We start from the raw sequence: 23,719 nt of genomic DNA, 5'->3' as shown, positions 1-23,719 counted from the left end.
GGGGAGGCTGCGGATCGCTGTCGGACTGCTCTGGGAATCGCGCGGAGGGCCCGGGGGCCGCGGCGGGTTTGCTTGGTCCTGCCCCCGAGGGGCAGACCTGGGAGCAGCACTTCAGCACTCATGGCAAAGCCATTAGTTCAGCCTGACTACGGAGGGGCCCCGAGGAGGACGAACGCATCGGACTCCGCGGCGGCTGAGAGCGGGGCGGGTAAGAGGGGACGGGGGGTGGCTCTTACTGCGCTCTCACCCCTGGCCCCAACCTCTGGTTGATCTTTGTGGCTTCTCTAGGCAGCCCTGGCGTGCTGGTAATGCGGGAGGAAGAGGGCGGGTTTGTGTGTCCGCAGCGCCCGCGGGAAATGCGAGCATCCGCATGTGAGGCTGCGGGGCGGGAGCGGCCGAGCTCCGCTGCAGCGCGGGCAAGGCGCGCCGGCTCGCCGCTCCGCCGCCTCCAGGGACAGGAGGACGAGACCCCTCTTGTGCCAAAAGCTGCCTTTTCAGGGCTCTTGCTTTCCTCTTCAGGCTCTAGATTCAAATCTCCGAGGACGGAGTTTCGCTTTGAAGAAGGCTCTGTTTCTTCACTTGCACTCTACGTGTAAGGAATTAATGTTGCTATCCTTATCTAGGATTGCTGTGTTCATCCTGGTGCAGTGGTGTCATCTGAGCCTGCTGTCTCTGCACGCTCCTAGGAGAGCTCCTGGGACACCAGGACGGATGCACTGCAGGCTCCCCAGTGCGGTTTCAACATACTTCTGACATTACTTTGCAATGAAAAATGAACAAAGTATAATTTGTTTTCCATGTACATTAAATTATGTATTTTTTGTTACATTGTGAAGTAGATGCTGTGCCAAGTGTAACAGTTTTATGAGGGTTTTGTGACGTGGATTGTGATTTGTTAGGAAGTTTCTAAATAGGACATTCCTAACTTCATATTGTATGGTGCCATAGGCCATCTGATCAGGATTATACTGCCCTTGTTGGAACCATGGTCAAACCTATATGAAGGTGGTGAAGTGCTGAAGAGTCAATACTACCCTGAAGTTCTAGCTGCCGCTTACTTTATCCTTTATTTGGTCACTTTATTTATTTTACCTACAGTCTTATTTAAATTGGCACACTTACTATCCACAGTACCTCTTCAACTCCACTTTACACCTCTCAGTTAAACTTGACACTGATCTCAGGACTGGATTTAGAAATTAACATCGTAATTAAAAGCAAAGCTGATGATTGGAAGTCAGCTTGTAGTACTGTCTGCATAGTGTCCTTGCAGCAAGAGATACTTCTACTCCTTGTGAGATATGATATGTCAGTTTAAATATGTATTTCTTTTTCTAATTGGTGGAGGTGGAAACTTCTTTTGTATTAATTTTTAATGGCCATTTTGCTTAGACAAGCAGAAAAACATATAGTAAGAGCCAGACAAAGAGGAATCAATTTCAAAGGTTTTGCACATTGTTTCTACTAGGCATAGTCCTGAAAATGTCTAGGTTTCCAATGATTAGAGCAAATTTTTAAGTGCAGTTAACTTTGTTCTGATCTGGCCTCAGACCAAGGGCCTTACAGGTATAAAGTATTGATAAGCTGTTGTGCCAGATTCTCCATCGTCTCCTCAAAGTACTGCACACATTTGTAATGTATATTCATAACGTGTAAGACAAAGGCTTCTTGTGATTAAAACTCACTCTATCATTGTAGATCCTATTTTGATGTAAGCCATGAAAAATTCTAATTGATTAATGAGTTTCAGATGGTGGTTCCCCTTCAGTGCCCCTCCCCCTGCTCTGAATGTACAGTATGCTCCAAGTTAATCTGGGAAAACTCCAGAAACCTTGGACTAAATTAGTTGTGGTATAGTTTAAAAGTATAATAAAATACCTAGAAAAATTAAATTTTCTTATAAAGATGTGCTGCTGCATTTGTCAGCTTATGTTTTATCTACTTGTTTATAGTAGTGAGCGAAGCTAAGATTACATGTAAGGTACATGAATGATAATGCAGACAAGAATGACCTGTTTCTTAAGGAATAGAAAGCTCTGCAAATAGTTCTTGAAGAGGAAATATGCAAGGTAGTAGCAGAATGGCTTTAAAAACGATTGTGTTTGTTTTTACCTATGTAAAAGGGCAAAATGAGAGTGATTCTGTAGTAAACTGGAAACTGAAGGTAGTAAAGATTGACTAAGTAACATGTAACAGTGAGTGACAAGTCTAGTTTTTTCTTACTGGTTCTTTTAGTCCATTTTTAGGATTTCAAGAAAGGGAGCTTTCACAGTTTCATTTGGGAAAGTTAATGCACTGTCTAGCAGATCTCACCATAGGGAGCAGTTTCCTCACTTTAAAAACTCAGAAATTTTTCGTTATTTTTGTGGCTCTCAAAGGAAGTCATTCATATACCTTTTTTTCCCTCTTTCTGCATATATGTGTGTATACACATATGTATATATATGAGTGTGAGGGTGGAAAAGCAAGAGCAGCCTTTAGTCTGTGAACTGATGTTATTCTCTCCAAATTTGAAAAAATATGTCAACACTGAAAAAACCGAAGTTTTAAAATGCTAATATATTTATCCTTGGTTGTGGGATGTATATAAAACTGGAACTTGATGATGTGAAGGTGGTGATTGTAATATGGGTCCCAAATTGTGAGCAGCTTCATTTTTACTTGCAGAATTATGCATTTTGTTCTGCAACTTAATCTGTTCATTTACATTGACTCTTATGCCTTTTTTGCACTCAACTTGCTTTTACAGTTAGTGCATGCTTCACACAGTCCACTTAAACTCCAGTAGTTTCAAAAGTTCTGTTCTTTTCCATCTGCTTGACGTGATTAGAGCTAGCAGGGAGATCCAGCAGAGACCCTTGCCAGATACATTCATGAGCTCTGTTCTGGCTTTTGATCCTCTGTCTCCTCTCCTTCCAGGTTGGCTGCTTTCCAGTAGCATTACCTTCTCTCTAAGACAGCAGGAGATTGTCTGCATTTGTAGCTGATACCCCTCTGTCAAAGCCAATGTACAGTCTAGTGTTCAAGTTCCAGTTCTTTCAGAGAAAAACTTGCTGATCTTTTCTAAGTTGCTTTCTGTTTTCTCTATCACAGACAGTAAAGCAGTTGCACAGATTGTGTTATGAGGTTTAGTTTCTTCTAAAATTGGTGGCTAATATGCTTCCTCAGTTATATTATAACAGATCTCATTGAAGAGGCTTAAAGCCTGCATATTTAATCCTGTGGAGATTTATGAAAAAGTGTCCGAGGTAGAGTTATCCCATCTTCTGTTCCAGTTTTTCCAGCTTTGTAGAGCAGCCAGACCACTGAACTGGCATATGTGCAGATCTTCAGTCCTGGATGACTGGCTTGGCTGCCAACTGCACAGAGCCAGTCAATGCACTTGCCTGCTGGGCAATAGTGCCTCAGTGGGCCAAAGCTGATGTCTGTGCGCAGTGTCAAGCTATTATTGTGCAAAGGGCACATCATGTAGGACCTTTGTGTCAGAGGTGATTGACAGAGTTCTGCGTTTGCTTTATGGTTTTTTTCCCTCCATAGACATTTTTAACCTATTTTTATTCTTTTCTAACTGAATACAAAGAAAAATGCTTGTTTCACTGGATACTTAATTTCCATGTTAATTCTTAAGTCATGTCATAAAGAGCTAGTGACTCAGCAAGACTTCTTCCTTCCTGACCTGGAAAGACTGTATGTAGGAGTAGCTGAAAGAAATGGTTCAAGACCCTTTTTGTTTGAGAAGTAATGCATGGTGTAATTGGGAACCAGGTTGCAGTGACAATGAAACTCATATGGTACAAAGAGCACTGCACAGCCAACAGTGACTCAGTATATTATGTATGATGGAACTGAATTGGTGATTTTGAGTAAATATGATTAGGTAGCAGGGTGGAGCACATGTATTTTCTTTTGTATGTATATCTATGCATACATGCAAGCTTTTATTATATACATTTTTTCTATACAGAATATTTTTTCCTCCCTTTTTATATTTGGTTGAAGAAAACTATCACAATTTTACAGGTAAGGAGAGTGGTTGGAATAGGAAAGGGAATTGAATCTGGGGATCTGCAAATGTGCATGCTTCACTGTGCATCCAGTTTAACTTTCTAGATTAAGCAGTCTTTGCCCCCTGTGTGTTTTGAGCACAGTGTATCATGGTTCATTTTTTCCTATCCATTAACCCCAATAAAAGCCAGTAGAAACACAGATAATCACTTGTTTGATTCTCATTGTTTTCACCTGATGATCTGATAACAAACATCAGATAGTGTAAGATTACACTGCTGGCCAAATACAAGCAGTGAACTGCAATACACAGATAACTGAATGCACTACTGTAACGCAAAATAAGAACTTCACTGTTCAGTAGGAGCAAGCAGAGAGAAATAGGACCTTTTAGTGTGTTGAATCTGATACACATTTCTGAGTGTACTGTAAACCATCCCACACTGAATTCTTCATCTAGACAATAAGGCTAAGAATTTGAGATGCCATCCTCTTATTGAGAGAGGTCGAAAAAAGGGTTGTGCCCACATTCATATGAACTGTAACAAAACAGGATGAAAAGTAGTCAAAGACCGTTCCTTGTCTACATTCTGAATCGTAGGGGGAAGCAGTTCCTTTAAAGCATTTAGAGGTAAGTTTTGAAAATGCTTCTGCATATCACGTCAGCCTCAACAGTTTATAGAAACATTCTATAAAATATTTGACATGTTTGTGTTGGCTAGTTTTAAACAACTGTTTATATGATGATTTGATGTTACTGTTAAAAAGTAGTGAGATTAGGAAACTCAATATTTTTTGGCTACTTTGTTCATACTTTGTCTGCCAAAAGGAAAGGATGAAAATAGTTGGAGTCAGAGGCTTGCCTCAGCTGTGGTGATGTATCCTTGAAAGCTGCTGTCTATCTCTGATGCAAGTTAGCCCATTCGTCTGACCACATTCCTCACTGATAAATTGTCAACAAACTTTTCTTTAGTTCACTAAGAAATAAATATATAAGACATTTTAAGGAAAAGATTTGAAGGTATCTGAGTGATGAAACAAGGGCCTGGCCTTCACCATTGAAGAATCTTCAAACAAATCTTGAAGGAGCTCAGGACTCAGTTGCTGTCACCTTCACATAACTATCTCATTTTGGCTTCTTCATGGATGCCAACTACTACGTGATGAAGTTCTAATATGTATGTACTAGTACAATTGATGAAGTGGATGAACTTTTTATTGAAATTTGGGTGCTTCAGTACTGAAGTATTGTGAAGGCTTAAGTTGAATTTAACAGGTTCAGTAGCAATCAGTATTTGCATGAAGAATAATTCAGAGTTTGAAAGCTTCTGATGCTTGCAGTTTGATAACTGATCTCCAGTATCCCTTGTAGAGTCTGTGACAGGAGATACTCTGCTCCTTAAAAGCTGAGTCTTAATGTCCAAGGTTGGAATTTTGTGGATTTTACTGAAGTTTAGGGCAGTTTTCCAGAAAAGTAGAGGAAGTGAAAAATTTGGGGGTTTTTTGAAAATGAAATCAAAGAAAACTTGTACAGAGGTAAGGATGGCTTGTATGTGATTTAGCTGTGATTCTTCAGGCTCTTCATCAGTATTAACTTTATTATTCCCCAGTCCTCACTTTGCATGCCTACTTCACAAATTAGTGCATACATTATTTTAATTCAGGGGTACTATTTCAAGCAGACCTAGTCCGAGTACAGAGATGCATGCATCATTTTCATCTTCTAGAGACTTTTGTCACCTGTTTGTCTGGCTTTTGTTATCTTTCTCATTCTGAGAATGTGTCTTATGAAAACTATCTTAAACTCAGAATACCCTTCTTGTCTCTCTTTTTTTCTTCTTACTACCACAGTTACTAAGAAATTGAAGCACCCTTGCATCCTCCAAAAATCTTTGTTTTCCCACTTTTCTCCCTTGAATGAGTCCCAAAAGTTTATTGGGACTTTACACAGCCTGGTTACTAAGTTAGGTCAGTATGAAATATATTTAAAGCCAATGCTGTATTTTAGAGGCAAACTGAAATAACATCCTACTCCCCCAGTCCTCTGCTCTGCAGTGCTTCTTCCACAGACTGATGTGGAAACCAAGACTGCTTCCATGTAGCTGTTAAAGAAGCCTTCCTTCTGTTTTGTCTTGTCTTAAATGTAGCTTTGAGGCCATAGAATGACTTCAGCCCCACCAGTGTCAGCAGCCTGTGTTGTATCTGGCTGACTGTCAGGCATATCATAATGTTGGTGATTAATTAACCCCAGGTTCCCATAAGGAACTTCATATACATGGTCTTGGAAGTGATGAAGTAGGGTGAAAGAAAAGGCTATTGCCTGTTGTTTTCTTCTTGACACAACCCAGCTCAGTGTATGTGCCAATTTTTACCCTTCTAGCATGGCAGACCCTGCGTAGGGTTTCATGATTAATATTGCTCTGTGCATCCACGAAATATCAAATAGCAATAAATTTAGCTGGGAAGGCACTTCCAAGTGTCATCCAGTCTAACCCCCTCCACAAGGCATGTATGAACTGTGAAATTACTCCCAGAGAAGAGGTGCAGGGTCTAACTGGTTCCTTTAGTAAAGTAGTTCTGCTTTTTCTGTTGTATTTTTCCAATTTGTAAGTAAAGAGAAACAAATTGCAGGATATTCCTAAAATTTTAGATACATGCACTCAGGAATATGAGCTCTTTTTTTTTTTTTTTTTTTTTTTAAGTTGAACTTTACCACTATCATTGCAGAGGCAATTCAACAAACTAATTTCAGTTCTGACTCTTCTCACTGTATCAGTGGAGATTATAGACTCCAGAAAGTGGTCAAAATTATTTGCTCTTTCTGGAAAGCAAGTATGTGATAGATACTTGATCTTTCCTATAATCTTTGAAGACAACTGGTTTTAGTTATCTGTCTTGCCTCTGTTTCTATCCAAAATGAAGCAATGATTTGAAAGACTAATTCATGTGGTTCTGAGTGTCTTAGAGAAACTTTAAATGTACTTTAAATATACTGTCATTGAAATTCCTTAGCTGTTGGTAGCTTCTAGTCTGAATCAATCTATTTTGAGAGTGACATTTCAGATTGATTTTTGCAGAGCTCACAGTCCACGTCCTCTCCCTCCTCTCCCTTGCAGCCTTGCAGGTATGATTTGAATTTAATTAACCAGGAAGCCATAAATCCAAGCTGACATTTTTACAAAGTCAGTTTCACAACAGAGGTGTCCGTAAGTTATGTACTTTAATCTGCTTTAAACTCTCCTGCTTTCAAAGAAACTTTGATACATAAGGATTTTTTCTTAGAAAAATGTGAAATCTACTTATAATGCAGAAATGTGTTTGTACAAGAGAATAAACCTTTATGCATATTTTTGCTTCTCCCCAACTGGACAAATTGTCTAATTTCAGTAAGAAGTCTATTTGTAGTGAAAGCTGTGCCTAACTCCAGGGCAAGCTAAACTTCAGGTGTGAGATACTGTCAACAAGAGCTTACACAGATCTTTTTGCAAACATGGAGTTTAGTTACACAGCGTATGGTAAAAAATGTTGGAGTATTTTAATTTAAGTATTAAAATATCCCAAATACCATTACATACATTTGTAAAAGTCAGTTACAGCACAATTTTATGGAAAGCCATTTTTTTTACATTTAGTAAATATTTTCCATCTTGACAAAGAAATTGTTTTCAGTATTTTTGTTATTTGGGCCATAATGGATAGTATATAAAATTGTTCTGTTTTTCTGCTGCTGTTTTTAAGTGACAAGTATCTCTTACCTGATATGAAAGGTATGGAAAGGACAGAAAGAATTTTCAGATTATCATAAATTGAAGCCACTTGACATGTCTTACTACAATTGGTGTGGATCAGCCTTATGGGTCTCACATTCACTTAATGTCTGTCTAGAGTCATCTAAACAAGACTTTGTGTCTGCTGGTGGGTGTAGGCTACTAGCCCTTCAGATACAGATATATAGGTCCAGTGGTTCTAAAAACAGTGGTTCCTGCAATTGACAACACTTAATACATCATGTGTTAAAGATTAGTTGTCTTACCTGAAACTAAAGTTTCAGTAAGTCATTATTAAAGCAGAGGAGAATTTGGGAATTGGCAAGTATGAGTGACCAACACTAGCTGTTCTGCTGCTTTCTGAAGAAATAATGCTATTCAGTCTATATATTTGGTGTATTTTTTTTCTTTAATAATTTTGAAGCTGTAGAATAGATTGTTTCCATTTGGTTGCACCATTTATTAATTGTTAATAAGTTTGATGTAGGAACGTAATTTGGTTGTTGCTATGTTTTTCCTGGGCATGATCCAAAAATCTCTGAAGCTCTCCAATTCATCTGAATGGGTATTGGGTCAGACACCATAGTGAATTGTTAGCTGTGTGTTAAGTGTTTATTTTCATTTTATTTTACTAATTCCTTGCAGCGTATTTTGTTGCATTGGCAACATGTATCCTGGTGAATACAAATGAAGTCAACATTTATCTGTATGATTTAATCACTTGCAAAAAAAAAAAAAAATTAACAAAGTTTTAGTCTTTGGTGTTTGCAACTGTGTGTTGGGTCCACATCTGTTTGTCTGATATCTGATTTCTTGGACTCATAATTACTGTTGTCATTTTTGAATCACAAAATTGTTCCATTTGGAAGAGACCATAAAGATACCTCATTCCAACCTCCTCCCCTACCATGGCAGACACACTTTCCACTAGACTAGGTTGCTCAAAGACTGTCTAATCTGGCCTTTGAACACTTCCAGAGATGTGGATTATATTCTGGATGGGATTATTTTCTACAATTCCAAAAATGGAGCATGTGAGTCTTTATTTGGCATAATGAAGAACTTTTTTTTTCTTTTTATATAATTAAACAGGTACGACAAGCAGATAAGCAATGTGCACTGCCCTGAGCCCGAAGGCACGTGGGCCTGGCCTCTCCGACATGCATCAGTACAGTCAGTGGCTTGCAAGTAGACATGAGGCCAACTTGCTGCCAATGAAAGAGGATTTGGCCCTGTGGCTCACAAACCTACTGGGTAAGGTACAATAAGATGGAATGCAGATACTGGGCAGTATGAGAACTCCTTATACTGTTAGCTGGGAATTCAGATTTCTTTGCACTTCAAAATTAAAGTTATGATTACGTAGCTACTACCATATAGCACAAATATTAGCAGGATTAGAAAAGCTAATGAGTAATTTGTCTCCATTGTGTTTCTATGAGTAGCACAACTGAACGTTATACATTCCGTGTTTAGTTTTCTTTCAAATTTCCTTTTAATTTTTTTTTTTTTTTGCATGTATTTTCTGTATTTATACCATTAACCTGAATGGTGGTAATTGCTGCCTTCACCTATGTCTTCCATTTTTATTGATAGGTCTCCTACAGAGTGTGGTGTACTGACTGTCTTGAACAGAAGGAACCATTAAATAGTTCTTCTCTGACCAAGCAGTCTAGTAATTGCTGCCCAAGGCAATGCATGCTAGGACTTGTGGTAGCCTGTGCATAGAGGGGTTTGACCTAGCACAGCTGGGACCTGGGGATTTACTGGTTGCAGCTGTACATCAGCAGTGTGAAGACAAAGCTTGTTGCTGTCAGAAGAGGATGCAAACCAAAATTAAAGAAATAAAAAATCAGGTACATATGAAAAAGAGCAAATGAGATTGTCCCTGGCCGGAAAGAGAGAGACAATACCTTGAGATGTATGAATTATTCAAGAAGGTGGGATTTAGAAACTTTGAGCCGGGAAATAATATATTGTTTGCTGAGAACACTCAGGGGAAAATGGCTTTTGTGTGATCTCTGTAAATACAGAGGATACTACCAAAGAAATAGATGACTTACACAAACCTCATCCTAAGGGAGACATACCAGTAATTCCTCTCATTAAATAAAGAGAAGAAAAATATTCAGAAGCTAATGTTACACAAAACTTTAGTTGATGGGATTTTGGAGGAAAATGTGGATGAGAAGTTTTAAATGTATATGGTTAGGGGGGGATTTATTTAATTAAAAAAAAAATTCTGAAAATCTGTTCTGGTGAGGCATGGGCAGTGTCTCGTCATGGTAAATGCTGTAATTAAACCATCTCAGTGGTACCATACAGTAATAGAGTATATCCAGTGTCTTTCATCAACACATTCTATATTGCTCTATTTCATCTTTTTTTTTTAAGAGAAAGAAAAGGAAATATCACTTATGACAGAGGCAGCCAATAAGCAGCATGCCAATAGAACACAGTATTTTGCAGGTAGACAATACCCATTTTTGAGTTGAGTTATGAATACACAACTGCAAGAGTGGCAGGTGTTTTAAATTACATATTTGTGTGGTACTTGCATTTAAATTAATATGTTTTGAATATTAAATTGTCTATGTAAAACCAGAACAAAATTCAGAACTTTTCTTTCCAATTGCCACAAGACAGTAATCCAAGTGACTGTTTTTTGAATTGGAAGCAGCACATTCCATTAAGGATTCAATATATTGTTTAAACGTTTTAAACAATGAAGTTTTAGTGATCCACTCTAAAACAAATAGAAGCTTGTTTGCAGTTTGTAACAGTGTTATCTCAGTGATAAATTTAGGAATGAGGTCACTCTTTGAACAAGAAAGTAGCTACCAGCAGGAGGTTCTGAAATGCCAACTGTAATTAAATATCTGATTTTTCATATGGACACCAAGTTCTGCACTGCAGATCTAAATGGGCACAACCTTCTTTTAATTAAGCAGCATATGCAGTTCATTTGCTTAATGCATTCTCTCACACCTTCTTGCACCAGGCTCTCCTTTTCTCAGAGCTTGTGCTGATAAATTGAAATTATAGTGATTTGCTAGACTGCTTTGAATTCCTGTGTAGACATTGTTAGTAAAATTAATAATTCAAATAAGTTAAAATTCACATTCAAAATAAAGTGAATTCAAATAATTATTATTATTATGCTCTTAAGAGTATATTAACTCAGAATTCAGATTTTGCTTAATTACTGCATAATTTGGATAAAATTTAAATAGAGAAGGGATGTGTGTTATATAGTGGATCTTTACATGCATGGATGAGTAAGTAACACAGAGCAAATAATACTGTGTGTATCCACATCCTAGCTTGTTCTGTCTATATCTTGTGTGGTTTCATTGTAAGTGGCCTTATGGCAGTTTTCATACAGTAAAATTTCTCAATTTATAAAGGAAATTATTTTGCATTTCATTAAACTTTTGCCATTTTGATTCATGTTTTGTATAATCTATATTTTTTGTCATTCATTTGTACTAACACTCAACAAGGACATATAATATTTTCAAAGAAATACAGATTTTTTTAAAAAATAGTGTTTTAGGCAGGTATATGGCTGAAACTCTTTGAAGTAGTTTGACCAAGTGATGATGTTTTAGGACATTTTTTTAGAGAGACAAAAAGAGTCCCAGCAGGGCAGGTGGTGAGGGGCTGCAGCGCAGAGAAACCCAGAGCAGAGCCGAAGGAGTGGTGGGGCTCGGGCAGCAGCGACCCAGCTCCGAGCCCAATTACTGAATTCTCTTAAATATCTTGTCCACCAGCCCAGGATCTTTTGATCATTCCTGCTGTTCCAGCTTAGTGCTCCTCAGAGTCCTGCAGGGGCACCGGGACCGACCGCCCCAGGGCTTTGTGAAGCAAAGCCTCTCCTCCATCCTTCCCTGTCTCGGCCGAGAAGGCTGTCATGGGGTCCCTGGTTCTGTTTGTTACTAATTCCGCAGTTGCTATTGCTTTTGTTTGCCTTGTTATACATACTAGTAAAGAACTGGCATTCCTGTCCTCATATCTTTGCCTAAGAGCCCCTTAATTTCAAAATTATACTAATTAGGAGGGAGGGGGTTTATATTCTCCAATCCAAGGGAGGGTCCCGCCTTCCCTAGCAGATGCCTGTCTTTCAAACCGAGACAAATGTTACTGGACATGTAAATGGTGATGGTTTTGCAGCAGTATAGCCTGATGTGGGTTCAAATCAAACTGGAAAACATTATTGGGATATTGCACTTTATAATATGAATGAATATCATATATATGATATCAGACAGAAAGTAGGCATAGCTGGAATTTGACCGTACCTAATTGTTAAATTAGAAAAGTGAGATACATGGTGCAGCTGGAAAATAATATTGAAAGAATTTTTAATCCTGAGACTTTGGATATTTAATTTAGCATGAACATTGTTGTGGGGGTTTTTGTTTTTTAATTGCTAGTACTTTTGTGTGCAATTTGCTAATTACTTTTGAAACTATGTCAGAGAAGCTCAGAGCTTCTGAGAGGACAGTTTGTCATTACAGCTCCATTGCTGAATAGATTTTAGCTGTCTATATTCTGGGGGGTGGAAAAAGGACATTGCAGATGAAATCCATGTGTCAGATAGGATTAACTCATACGATATTGTACATTAGAGCATTTTCAAAGTGGGACATGTCAGTGTGTGATTTGTCTGCTGGAAAGGAAGATTGTAGCCATAGATGTTGTGTCTCCTGTCATTGCTTCTCTCTGTTGAGTTTTGGTGTCTCAGTCAAGAGTGGCAGTCATAAGATGTGTTAACCTAACTGACTTGCAAGTCATAATGATCTTTTAGCCTTGTTTCTATTAGGTATGGAGCCAATGAAGCATTTGGGAATGCTTTCACTGGTGACAAACTCCAAATTTTGTATATACTTAACTTTAGTAGAATGTTCTTGTGGATACTGCAAAGTTATATTCCACCCTGAGTAAGCTGCGTATGGGAATTGGCACACCTGGGCCACATGCACTTTTTTGTGCATGTCTGCAAAAGTAAAATGGCTGACATGAAGAGGAGTAGGCCTCCTCACCAGCCTGCTGTTTAGGACAGGTACAGAGAGATGGTTTCCCTGTTTCCTCTTTGGCAGTTTTGTGGACCTCTAATCTTTTTCCCCATTCCCAGAGTTTATTTACAAGCTGCAGAGGGCTATATTGTCTTTTTATTCCATCCAGCTTCATTCAGCATGTGGGACTGACTACATCTCTGGAGTATGCTGGGCTCCAATGTTTCAGTCCTGAAGCCTCTTCTTAATAGGAAGAGAGTTTCAAAAACTTATAGCTGAGGGGCCAGGGAATGCAGGATGCTGAGGAATTGGACATGTAAACACTGAGTATTGTTTGATGCATGTAAAAGTTGCTTGGGTGCGAAAGTGAAGGAGGCTTGGAGAAAAGGAACATAGGTGAGGATATTAGGAGAGGCATCAAGTTAAAGACAAAGCTAGATGTTTAAAGTTTGTTGAAGGAGGTGTAAAGCTTGAGGTTGGAGAATGTTCATTCTTCTGCAAGAAAACTGTCTTTCTTTGATTCTGAATTAAATCTGTGTCAGCTTGGTGTTCTTGCTCACCTTGTTAGTTAAGCATTCTGTAACACAACATGTATTTTCTGTTATAAATGAGCGCAATGGGCCATAAAAGATCGAATAACAATTTAAAAGATTTATTGGTTACAGAAAGCAAAAGCAAATTCAGCACTGGGCAGCAGAGGAGTCTCCACTCCACTACCTGCTGCACCCTACCCCCCTTAGTCTGTTCCTTTTAAGCTGTTAGGTTTTTGGGTTACGTGCTCCTCCTCCAGTAGTTCTGCGCATGCTCCTCCAGTTGCTAGGGGGTCTTTTTCTGCCTTCTGGTGGTTGGGGGATGAGGGCGAGTAGTCTTCCTCAGCCACTGACTCCTTTCTTGGCACTTAAAACAATATGTGATTATGCAAGCAGAACACATTCTGGCTTTTTACTTTAAGGCCTATCAAGCAGAGCAAAACTATTAACAAGTTCTAGCGATATCTTTTTCAAGGTCTGTCTGTCAGAGGATCAAAGCAGAACAATTAACATCCTGGCCTTATAAGTCCTTGGTAACATTCCTTCAACACCTAAAGCCTGTCAGGGAGCGAACAAAAGGCCCCTTATTTATTACAAGTCGTCCTTTTTCTATGTTATTACTTTTGTTCGCTAAATCTTTGTAATTCCCTCTTACTTAACTCCAGATAATCTTTTTCCTCTTCCCCATTTAAGGCTTCATATTTTGCTCGTATTAACATGAGGTGAGCGGCTTCTAACCTGCTTTTTACAATGCTAATTATTTTGTTGAAAATACAGGGGCCGAAAGCAAGCCCTAAAATTATTAAAATTACTGGTACAGCTAAGGTCGACAAGAGGGTCGTTAGCCAGGGAGAATATTTAAACCAAGACTCATACCAATTTTGTTGGGCCTCCCTTACTCTCTTGCGCTGCTCCAGTTGTTTTCGGAGCTCAGCCATGGTGTCAGTTACTATCCCAGTGTGGCCTGCATAGGTGCAACACTCCTCTCGCAAAGCCACACACATTCCCCCTTGCTGTAAAAACAACAGGTCTAATCCCTGTCTATTCTGCAATACAACTTCTGAAAGAGATCTTACTGATTTTACGAGACCATCTATTGCCTTCTCTATTTTACTTAAATCTTCATCTACTGAAATTCTGAGATCCTTAAATCCTTGCTGTTGGTTCACTAAGGAAGCCACTCCTGTCCCCACCCCAGCACTTCCTATACTTAGTAATATAGCAACTGTGAGGGCTATAAACGGTTCTCGTTTCTCTAAGTGGTGTTTTGGAGTGAATTGATGAGCATACACATAGTCTTTTGGGTGGTACACAATCCGGGGACTACCATGACCTGAATGCAGTATTCAGATGTTTCATTGAAATTAGATATTGATATACACGGGGTTACCCCTAATGTGTTACAAACCCACTTGGTGTTTGCAGCAGGGATCAACCATTGGGCCGGTTTGCGGGAGTCGGTTACAGCCATTCTTACCCCGAAGAGGTGGTCTTTATCCCGAGGTATGTTGCCTATACACCTCCCCTTCCCAGTTACCTGAGCCACCGATACCCCGGGGTGCTTTCTTTTCCCCTTTTCCAAAGGCACAAGGAGGGATTGGTCCCATTTATTTTTCTAGACTTTGCTACAGAACCTAAGGCTTCATAAAACTGTGGATTAATACTGTAGCACAACCAGCACTCTCTAGTTAAATTGGGGTATGTGCCATTTAACACCCTAAAGGTGGCTTGTAGGATTTTCCATAGGGTCCCTCTACTTGGTTGTGTCACAGCCGTGGTCTCCATTAACTGTGATCTATTATTGGCCTCCGTGAAATTTTCTGGGATCATGTTGTCTAAGTCACCTTGATTTATTATTGTGGCTTCTGACTCTGTTATTGCAGGATTTGGTCCAACAGGTTGAGGATCGTGGGGTACAATTTCCTTCTTTATAACAATATGCCCCCCCCGGTCTTTCCCGGGTTCCCATATTCTAACTCCCCAGAATTTTCCTACTACCCATCCTGGGTCTTGGGGTTGACCCATTTGCAAGTACCGATATAAGTCACCACCCCTGACGCATCTGTCCAGGGCTTTTTACATCCATGTGGACCTCTTTCAACCCTTAAGTATTTATCTTGGATTTGGACCGACCATCCCAGGGAAATTGTTTCACAGCCCCAATATCCACAGTAAAATTCTCCGGGGTAGTTACAGTATGACCTCCCTGGGTTAGATGCTGGACACATGTAGAATACACTATAGGGACTAGAACCCGTCCTATCAAGTAGGTCATCCAGGGTTATGTTAAAGCTAGGACCTTTCGAAGTAATTTGTGTTTGAATTTCTTTCTGACCTTCCCATTGTATTAGTGACCATTTAAAGGGTTCATGGCTTGCAAGCGCAGATCTCAAAAGCATTATATATAAGATTCCTAATTGGAGGTGGTAGCTTCCCCATTTTCCACAACTGCTCCTTTTATTTTCCTCCCAATTTACCTCAGACTTTTCCCTTTCCCTGGACTCTCAACAGCTCTGGGTACCTGTTCCTCGTTTTCCCCTTTTGCTCGGGCTCCCCCCTCCACTGCTCTCATCTCCTCTGCATTGCCCATCAACTCGGTTGCCACGAGCTATGGGGAGTTCCATCTTCTCAGCAGCAGGAGTATTCTTCAGGAGGGGTGTTTGACCCATGCTTTTTGATACGTTTTATGTATTTATACCACTTGCGGTTCTTAATTGGAGGGGTGTAACAACTGAGTTCAGGTACCCACCGTCTGCACAGGGCGGCTACTATCTTGGCCACAAATGGGGCAGGTTCGTTAGAGTGATAACAATAGAATTGGGGGTTTATCCCTTTTGCAAAAATTTTCCACCACTCTTCAGACCCTCTTAAAAGTTCTCTGGCAGCCACTTTGGTAGCCAGGACCTGAGAGGTGAGTAGCCTTTGGTCCGAATAACAATTTTTACACACTCCCCTTGGAGGGTAACTGTTGCTGCAATGGGTCCACCACTCCTCCTTACAAACTAAACAAATAAAGCATACAAAAGGGTTACAATTTCCCCAGCAATTTTCAGCATTACATCTTATTTTCACTGCTGCATTCAGCAGATCTTCCCCCACCCCCAATTGGTGCTCCTGTTGCTCGGAGCTCTGCCAGGAAGGAATAGTATGTTGGATCCCACAGTCTATCTCCCATGTGGAAAAAGTCTCATACCTGTGGTGGGGTGGGAATAATGTAGCCTGTCTTTTAATTAGAGCTTACTCGCTTCTTAAGTGTCAGTTTCAGGCTCCCAGGTGTGCCCTTCACTTCCCACCCGGGGTCGTTGGTGAATTTAGACGGATCTACTGGTCCCTTGATTCGGCTTGTGTGAGTCCACCCTTTTTCCACAGTGCGTACTGCTGTGTCTGTTGTAAGCAACACCTGGTAAGGTCCTTCCCACTTGGGTGTTATCAGATTTTCCTTCCAACTTCGGATCAGTACCCAGTCCCTGGGCTGAACCTGATGTAATACAAGATCTAATGGTGGTCTCTGAACCAACATTCCTTTTTCCCATAGCTGTTTTTTGAATTTCATCAGAGCTATTAAATACTCGTTAATGTATCGTTCACTAACATTTGGGTTTGTCTGTGCCTTTTCTAAACTATAGGGCATGCCATATAACATCTCGAATGGGGAAATTCCCAAATCCGCCTGGGGTTGAGTCCGAATGTTCAGCAAGGCTAGGGGAATGCATTTAACCCATAATAATTTTGTTTCTAGTACCAATTTAGTAAGTTGTTTTTTTATTTCTCCATTCATCCTTTCTACCCGGCCTGAACTTTGAGGGTGCCAAGGAGTATGTTGTTCCCATTTTATTCCTAATGCTGCTGCCAGCTCCTGAGTTACCTTTGATGTAAAGTGCGGCCCCTTATCAGAGTTAATTGTTTCTGGTACACCATACCTGGGGCCTATCTCCTCCAGCAGGGCTTTTACTACTGTTTGTGCAGTTTCCCTTGATGTCAGGAAGGCTTCCACATAATGAGTAAGATGATCTACTACTACTAAAAGATATTTAATCCTCCCCACCTTTGGCAATTTGGTAAAATCCACTTGAATATTTGCAAAGGGTTGTTTTGCTAGAGGCCTTCCCCCATAGGGTAATTTTCTGAGGTTACTTTGATTTACCCGGAAACAGGTAGGACATCCCTTTGTGATAAGTTTAGCTATATCATGGAGCCCGATGCTCATGTACCTAGCAGCAAAGTGATCCACCAGCCCCTGGGCTCCCCAGTGAGTTTTCTGATGTAACTTATACAATACCCTCTGAGCTATTGCCTTTGGTAGCACTTCCCGGCCGTCTGCTAATATCTACTTTCCTGCTTCCTCTGTAACTCCCATTCTTCTAAGTCTCTCTTTCTCCTCATTCGTAAAAATTGTGTCAGTGTTTTCACCGTCCTCGACTCCATCTTTTCCCCTTTGCCTCCCTTTTTCTTTTAGGACCATTTCCTTTAGGGCTGCCCGTTTTGCCTCCTGATCTGCAGCGTTATTCCCCCTGCTTTTTAAATCTATTCCTCATTGGTGTCCCTTTAAATGAACCACTGCTAACCTTGTCGGCCCTCTCAGAGCTTTTAATATCTCAACTATAAGTTTCTGGTGTATCAAATCCTTCCCCTGTGAGTTAATAAGGCCCCTTTCTTCCCATAGCTTTCCAAATGTATGGACTACTCCAAATCCATATCTAGAATCAGTATATATTGTCCCCTCCTTCCCCTCAAGAAGTTTCAAGGCCCTTAATATTGCATATAATTCACATGCCTGGGCAGACCATGATCTATCTAATGCACCCGACTCTACCACCTGTAAGTTCAGACCCTGCACTATTGCATACCCTGATTTTCTCTTCCCTTCTATTACCCTGGAGGATCCATCCACGAAAAGTCTTTCACCACTTTCTAATTCCTCCTCTTCTAAATCCGGTCTAATCTTCGTCTGCTCCTCTATTGTAGCTATACAGTCATGGGTCAAACACTCATGCTCCGGTCCCCCGTATAAAAATGCGGCTGGGTTCTGTAGTGCAGTGGTTTCTAACGTCAAATTGGGTGCCTCTACCAAAATTCCTTCATACTTTAGAAGCCTAGCATCTGAAATCCATTTTTCTGCTTTTTGCTGTAATACGCTCTGGATGTTGTGAGGGGACATTACTTTGAGATTACCATTAAAAGTAATTTTTCTAGCTTCTTCCACCAATAGGGCACATCCAGCCACTATTTGTAAACAGGTTGGCCAGCCCCTACTCACAGGATCTAAAATTTTTGATAAATATGCAACAGGCTTCTTTTTCCCTGCGCAATCCTGAGTAAGTACCCCAAATGCAATACCCTCTTCTATGTTTACAAATAAGAAAAATGGTCTCCTCACATCCGGGAGGCTTAAGACCGGGGCATGGACCAAACTTTCCTTTAATTCCTGAAGTTTCTCTGTGTCTTCTTGACTCCATTTCATTAGCCCTTCCTGTGTTAATTTATGGTAAAGAAATCTAGCTTTACTGCTATAATTTTCAATCCACTGCCTGCAGTACCTGGTAAGTCCTAAAATTTGACAAACTTGTCTCTTGTTTTTTGGAATAGGTAGTGACATAATTGCTTGGATCCTTTCAGAGTCTATTTCTTTCTCTCCCTTATTTAAATAGTGCCCCAAATATTTTACCTCCTCCTCTACAAACTGAAGTTTAGTCTTAGAAACTTTTAACCCCTTAAGTCCCAGAAAATTCAACAGCCTTATACTTTCTTTCCTTACATCCTCCTCATGTTCTCCTGCTAGAAGCAGATCATCTACATATTGTATCAGGGTTACTCCCGGTCCTGTTTGGTAATCTTGCAAAATTTGTTCCAATGCCTGTCCAAACAAATTTGGAGATTCTGTGAACCCCTGGGGTAACACTGTCCACCTCAGCTGTTGCCTCCTCCCTGTATCGGGGTCCTCCCATTCAAATGCAAAGTAATCCCGGCTTGCCTCGTCGAGAGGGCAAGCCCAAAAGGCATCCTTTAAATCTATGACACTATACCATAAGTTATTAGGCCCCAATTTACTTAAGAGTGTATATGGATTTGCCACCACAGGGAACCGAGCCACTGTGGGTTTATTAATTTCCCTTAAGTCGTGTACTAACCGATAAGTGCCATCTGATTTGCGCGCAGGGAGTATCGGTGTGTTGAAGGGTGACATGCATGGTTCTAGCAGCCCCTTGCTTAACAATCTATCTACCTCAGGTTTTAATCCCCGTCGACCCTCAGGGGATATGGGATATTGCTTTATTTTTACCGGGACTTCCAGATTTCTAATAATCACCGAAAATGGGGCTATTTTTAGCTGCCCCACGTTTCCTGGATTATACCATACTTCAGGGTTTATCTTTTCTTCGTCCTCCACTCTGAGAGGACAGAGTTTAATTTGTAGCTCCTTCTCTACTACTTCTATCCTAATTCCTAGTTCTATAATCATATCTCTCCCCAATAGATTATATTCAGATTCTGATACTAACAAAAAGTCTCCCAACCCGATTCTTGATTCTAATTCAACTGTCACCCTTTTAATAACCCCCACCTCAAAGGGTTCTCCCTTTGCTCCTACTACCGTGGCAGTCTCTTTAGATAGACTACATCCTTTTGGCAAAAACTGAATAGTTGATCCTTCAGCTCCTGTGTCAACCAGAAAAACTATTTCCTGGCCATGGGGACCCACCTTCAGTTTTATCAAGGGCTCCTTATGATGTTTCCGTGTCCCCAAGAGATAGAGCCCCTGACCCCTCTAATCTGTCTTGAACTCCTTTTCATCCCGAATCCTGACCCTACACTCTTTCTTGAAATGTCCTTTTTTCCCACAATAAAAACACACCTTAATGTCCTGTCTCTCCCTTGAATTCCTAGACTCCTTAAGCTCTCTTACTGGCCGCCTCTGTGTCTCCCTCTGACCCTGTTCCCTACTTTCTCGTAGCGCAGCAACCATCATTCTAACTTGCCGTTTCTGACTTTCCTCTTCCCTTCGGACATACACCTTTTGGGCCTCTCTCAATAGCTCATCTAAGCCTCTATCCTGCCAATCTTCCAGCTTTTGTATCTTCTTCCTTATATCTTCCCAAGATTTAGACACAAAATGTACCTTCAACACTGCCTGTCCCATTTGACCATCTGGATCCATTCCTGAATAAAGCTGGAAATTTTTTCTCAACCTCTCTAACCACTCTGTGGGGGTTTCATCCTTCTTTTGTCTCTCATTAAATGCTTTATTGATGTTCTGGCCTCTCGGGACTGATTCCCTAATTCCCTGAACTATGATTGTCCTCAGGTCCTGCATGTGTGTTCGATGTGCAGGATTCTGATGATCCCACTGAGGATTTTGAAGGGGCCATTTGGTGTTAGCTGCAGGACCCTGAGCGTGTTGGGTGTCCCAGATACGCATGCCCTCCCTCCTAATCATATTTTTCTCTTCAGCCGTAAACAGGATGTTCAAAATGGCCTGTAATTCATCCCATGTATACATATTAGGACCCAGAAATTGGTCCACTCTTTCAGCAACTCCCAGTGGGTCTTCTAATAAGTGTCCCATTTCCTTCTTAAATTCCCTAACATCCCCTGAACTGAGGGGCACAGATATAAATTCTATTCCTGCCTGAGGACCTCCCATAGGCATTTCTCTTAATGGAAATAAATTTACTTGTTGTTTCCTAGATCTCCCTCTAGTGACTGGTCCTGAGTAGCTCGAATGATCTGAATCCGAATCCTCCTCTGGGGGGGGTGCACTGGGGGCAGGGGCCTGCGGTGGGGGTACGTGTGGAGGGGGTACCATTAGGATTTCTTCTTTCCTACCTCCCTTTTTCTTATTTTTGTTATTCCCTTTTTCGGTCAATTTAAAGATAAAAACCTCAGGACGGGCTATCCAGATTTTTGCATACTCACTTTCCTCCAAACAAACAGTTTTTTTTGTATTTACCCAAATATTTAATCTCTGTTTTATCCAATCCTCTGTTGACCCAAATATTGGCCAGAACACGTTTCTTGAAATCTCCTTCCCACCCCAGACCTCTACACAGTAATATATAATTTTTGCCTTATCCTTCCCTTCCGTTCCAGGGAAATGGTCCCAATTTTCTAGTAAAAATCCCAAGGGACTATCTCTAGGTATGGGTGGGAGTTTAACACTTGCAGGAGGTTTACTCTTCCCCTGCCCCATTTCCTCCGGAGTACCTTCACTCACACCAAAAATCACTTTCGCTTCCTCTGTTTCGTGGCCCACGCCCTCGCGGGTCAATGGGAACCGCACTACTAAGGGTCCACACTTGCTTGGGGAATCTGGCTGCCAGTCCCCCTCTCACACACACACCACACGTTGTACTCCGGGATCCCGACCCCGCCCGAACGGATCCCTTATACTTACGCGTCCTGCGTCTTCGTCCGGACTTTGTGCACAAAATTTAAGGGGTCAACCGGGCCCTCCTACCTTTGCTTTTGCTTTCTTAATTTTAGGTTCGTCGGTCGAGGTTGGGATAGGACTTCCGTCCCCGGGGCCACCAAAATGGTGGGGCGTGCCTCCCCGCAGGCAGAGAGCCCCTCCAAAATCTCGATTCGAGTCACGAGACCAAAATTTGTTATAAATGAGCGCAATGGGCCATAAAAGATCGAATAACAATTTAAAAGATTTATTGGTTACAGAAAGCAAAAGCAAATTCAGCGCTGGGCAGCAGAGGAGTCTCCACTCCACTACCTGCTGCACCCCACCCCCCTTAGTTTGTTTCTTTTATGCTGTTCAGTTTTCAGGTTACGTGCTCCTCCTCCAGTAGTTCTGCGCATGCTCCTCCAGTTGCTAGGGGGTCTTTTTCTGCCTTCTGGTGGTCGGGGGATGAGGGCGAGTAGTCTTCCTCAGCCACTGACTCCTTTCTTGGCACTTAAAACAATATGTGATTATGCAAGCAGAACACATTCTGGCTTTTTACTTTAAGGCCTATCAAGCAGAGCAAAACTATTAACAAGTTCTAGCGATATCTTTTTCAAGGTCTGTCAGAGGATCAAAGCAGAACAATTAACATCCTGGCCTTATAAGTCCTTGGTAACATTCCTTCAACGCCTAAAGCCTCTCAGGAAGCGAACAAAAGGCCCCTTATTTATTACATTTTCAACATCAGTTTTTTCAGATTGAGCCAGTGGGAAATACATATTTTAAATGTATGAGTATCAAATGAGTATCAAGATATTCACAGTACTGATACCTCCAGTGATTCTGCTGGCACTGATAAAATTTCTTACTTAATTGAGCTGCTTTATAATTTTATTATCAGCATGTCTTTTGGAATTTTTATATGTCCCTTTTCAAGTAAGTAATAATGTCTCAATGCTTTCAAAATTATTTCTCCTACTGTCAACTATTGTAGGGAACACAGTAACCTTGCCAGAAAAGAACTAGTTTTGTATATGTATAGTCATTCACCTTGGTTTTCTTTATTTTTATCACATTTTGTTTTCTTGGTCTTACATGCCATGTGAATTGAGAGGGTCAGAGGCCTTTGTTTCAGTAGTGCCTCAGTATTGTAGATGTTTCAGAGATTCACTTGAGTGAAATATTTCTATTTGTAAACTACTAGTTTTGTGTTACTACACAAAATGTACAATTAAAATAAGTACATCAACAAGTTGGAGTCAGTCCTGCACTGTAGTTATTACAACAAGTGTAATAGAGGAGTCAACTAGATATGGGTACCGAGGTCTTTCAGTCCTTCTCTTCTTCTGAAGGCTCTGGTTGTCTGAGACCTGTAAGGAAAGCTGTATATTCAACCTCTTGGGCACACACCAAAGGCATGAACTCTCTTCTATTATTTTTTCCTGGACCTCCAGTCTGGTTTTATTAGGTCCCCTGGGGCTGGGTGACCTTACAGACAGTTGTGCACAGTTTGCAAGTGGTAGGTGTTCAGGTGCAGCTGTTTGACTTTTAAAGAGGAATCTGGTGGTTGTGGTAAAAGAGAAGTTAGGCAATACTTGAGAGGTTTCTGAAAGCTTTCGTATTTCTGGATTTTCTTCTCATGCTTTCAGTGTTGTTTTTCTTATACTTAATGTTATTGCCATTATATAAAAACATTGCAACTGCTTTCATGTAATTATAAGGGGAGTTGTACATTTTTAATGGAGTTTGATTTTTTTTTTTCCATACAAATACAGGTTATGAACATTAGTCTTACTTGAATCAATGCGTTTCTACTGTTATATATGTCGGCGTGTCTGTTTTAGCAAAGAAGTGCCATCTTATGAAGCCATAAAATACGGTGAAATGAAAGCTGACACCTAATATACTTTTCATTGGGGACAGATGTTCCATGCAAAACTCATTCTTTGAGATTTCATAAAGGTGAATAGAACTCAAATAATCCAGCTTAGTGTAAAATATGCAGTGACC

General features: G+C 40.6%; 1 protein-coding gene and 1 long non-coding RNA gene across 4 annotated transcripts in view; one reads left to right on the top strand and one right to left on the bottom strand.

Annotated features, from left to right (window-relative positions):
• Window positions 1-23,719, top strand: part of GAS2 (growth arrest specific 2) — a 106,915-nt gene that overhangs the window by 382 nt on the left and 82,814 nt on the right. For all 3 annotated transcript variants that reach the window (XM_056491997.1, XM_056491996.1, XM_056491994.1), the window contains exon 2: window positions 8,865-9,026. In XM_056491997.1, coding sequence (XP_056347972.1) covers window positions 8,885-9,026 — 142 coding nt within the window. In that variant the 5' untranslated portion in view covers window positions 8,865-8,884. The remainder of the gene's footprint in view (window positions 1-8,864; window positions 9,027-23,719) is intronic.
• On the bottom strand, window positions 15,347-21,900 carry LOC130253423 (uncharacterized). The gene is made up of 3 exons (XR_008840559.1): window positions 21,847-21,900; window positions 21,713-21,771; window positions 15,347-16,798 (listed from the first exon to the last, which is right to left on the bottom strand). It is a non-coding gene; the product is annotated as an uncharacterized LOC130253423 (long non-coding RNA).

The sequence above is a fragment of the Oenanthe melanoleuca genome, chromosome 5, assembly GCF_029582105.1.
Source record: "Oenanthe melanoleuca isolate GR-GAL-2019-014 chromosome 5, OMel1.0, whole genome shotgun sequence".
NCBI lineage: Eukaryota > Metazoa > Chordata > Aves > Passeriformes > Muscicapidae > Oenanthe > Oenanthe melanoleuca.
Note: the sequence above shows the minus strand (reverse complement) of the source record. Positions and strands in the feature narration are given on the sequence as shown.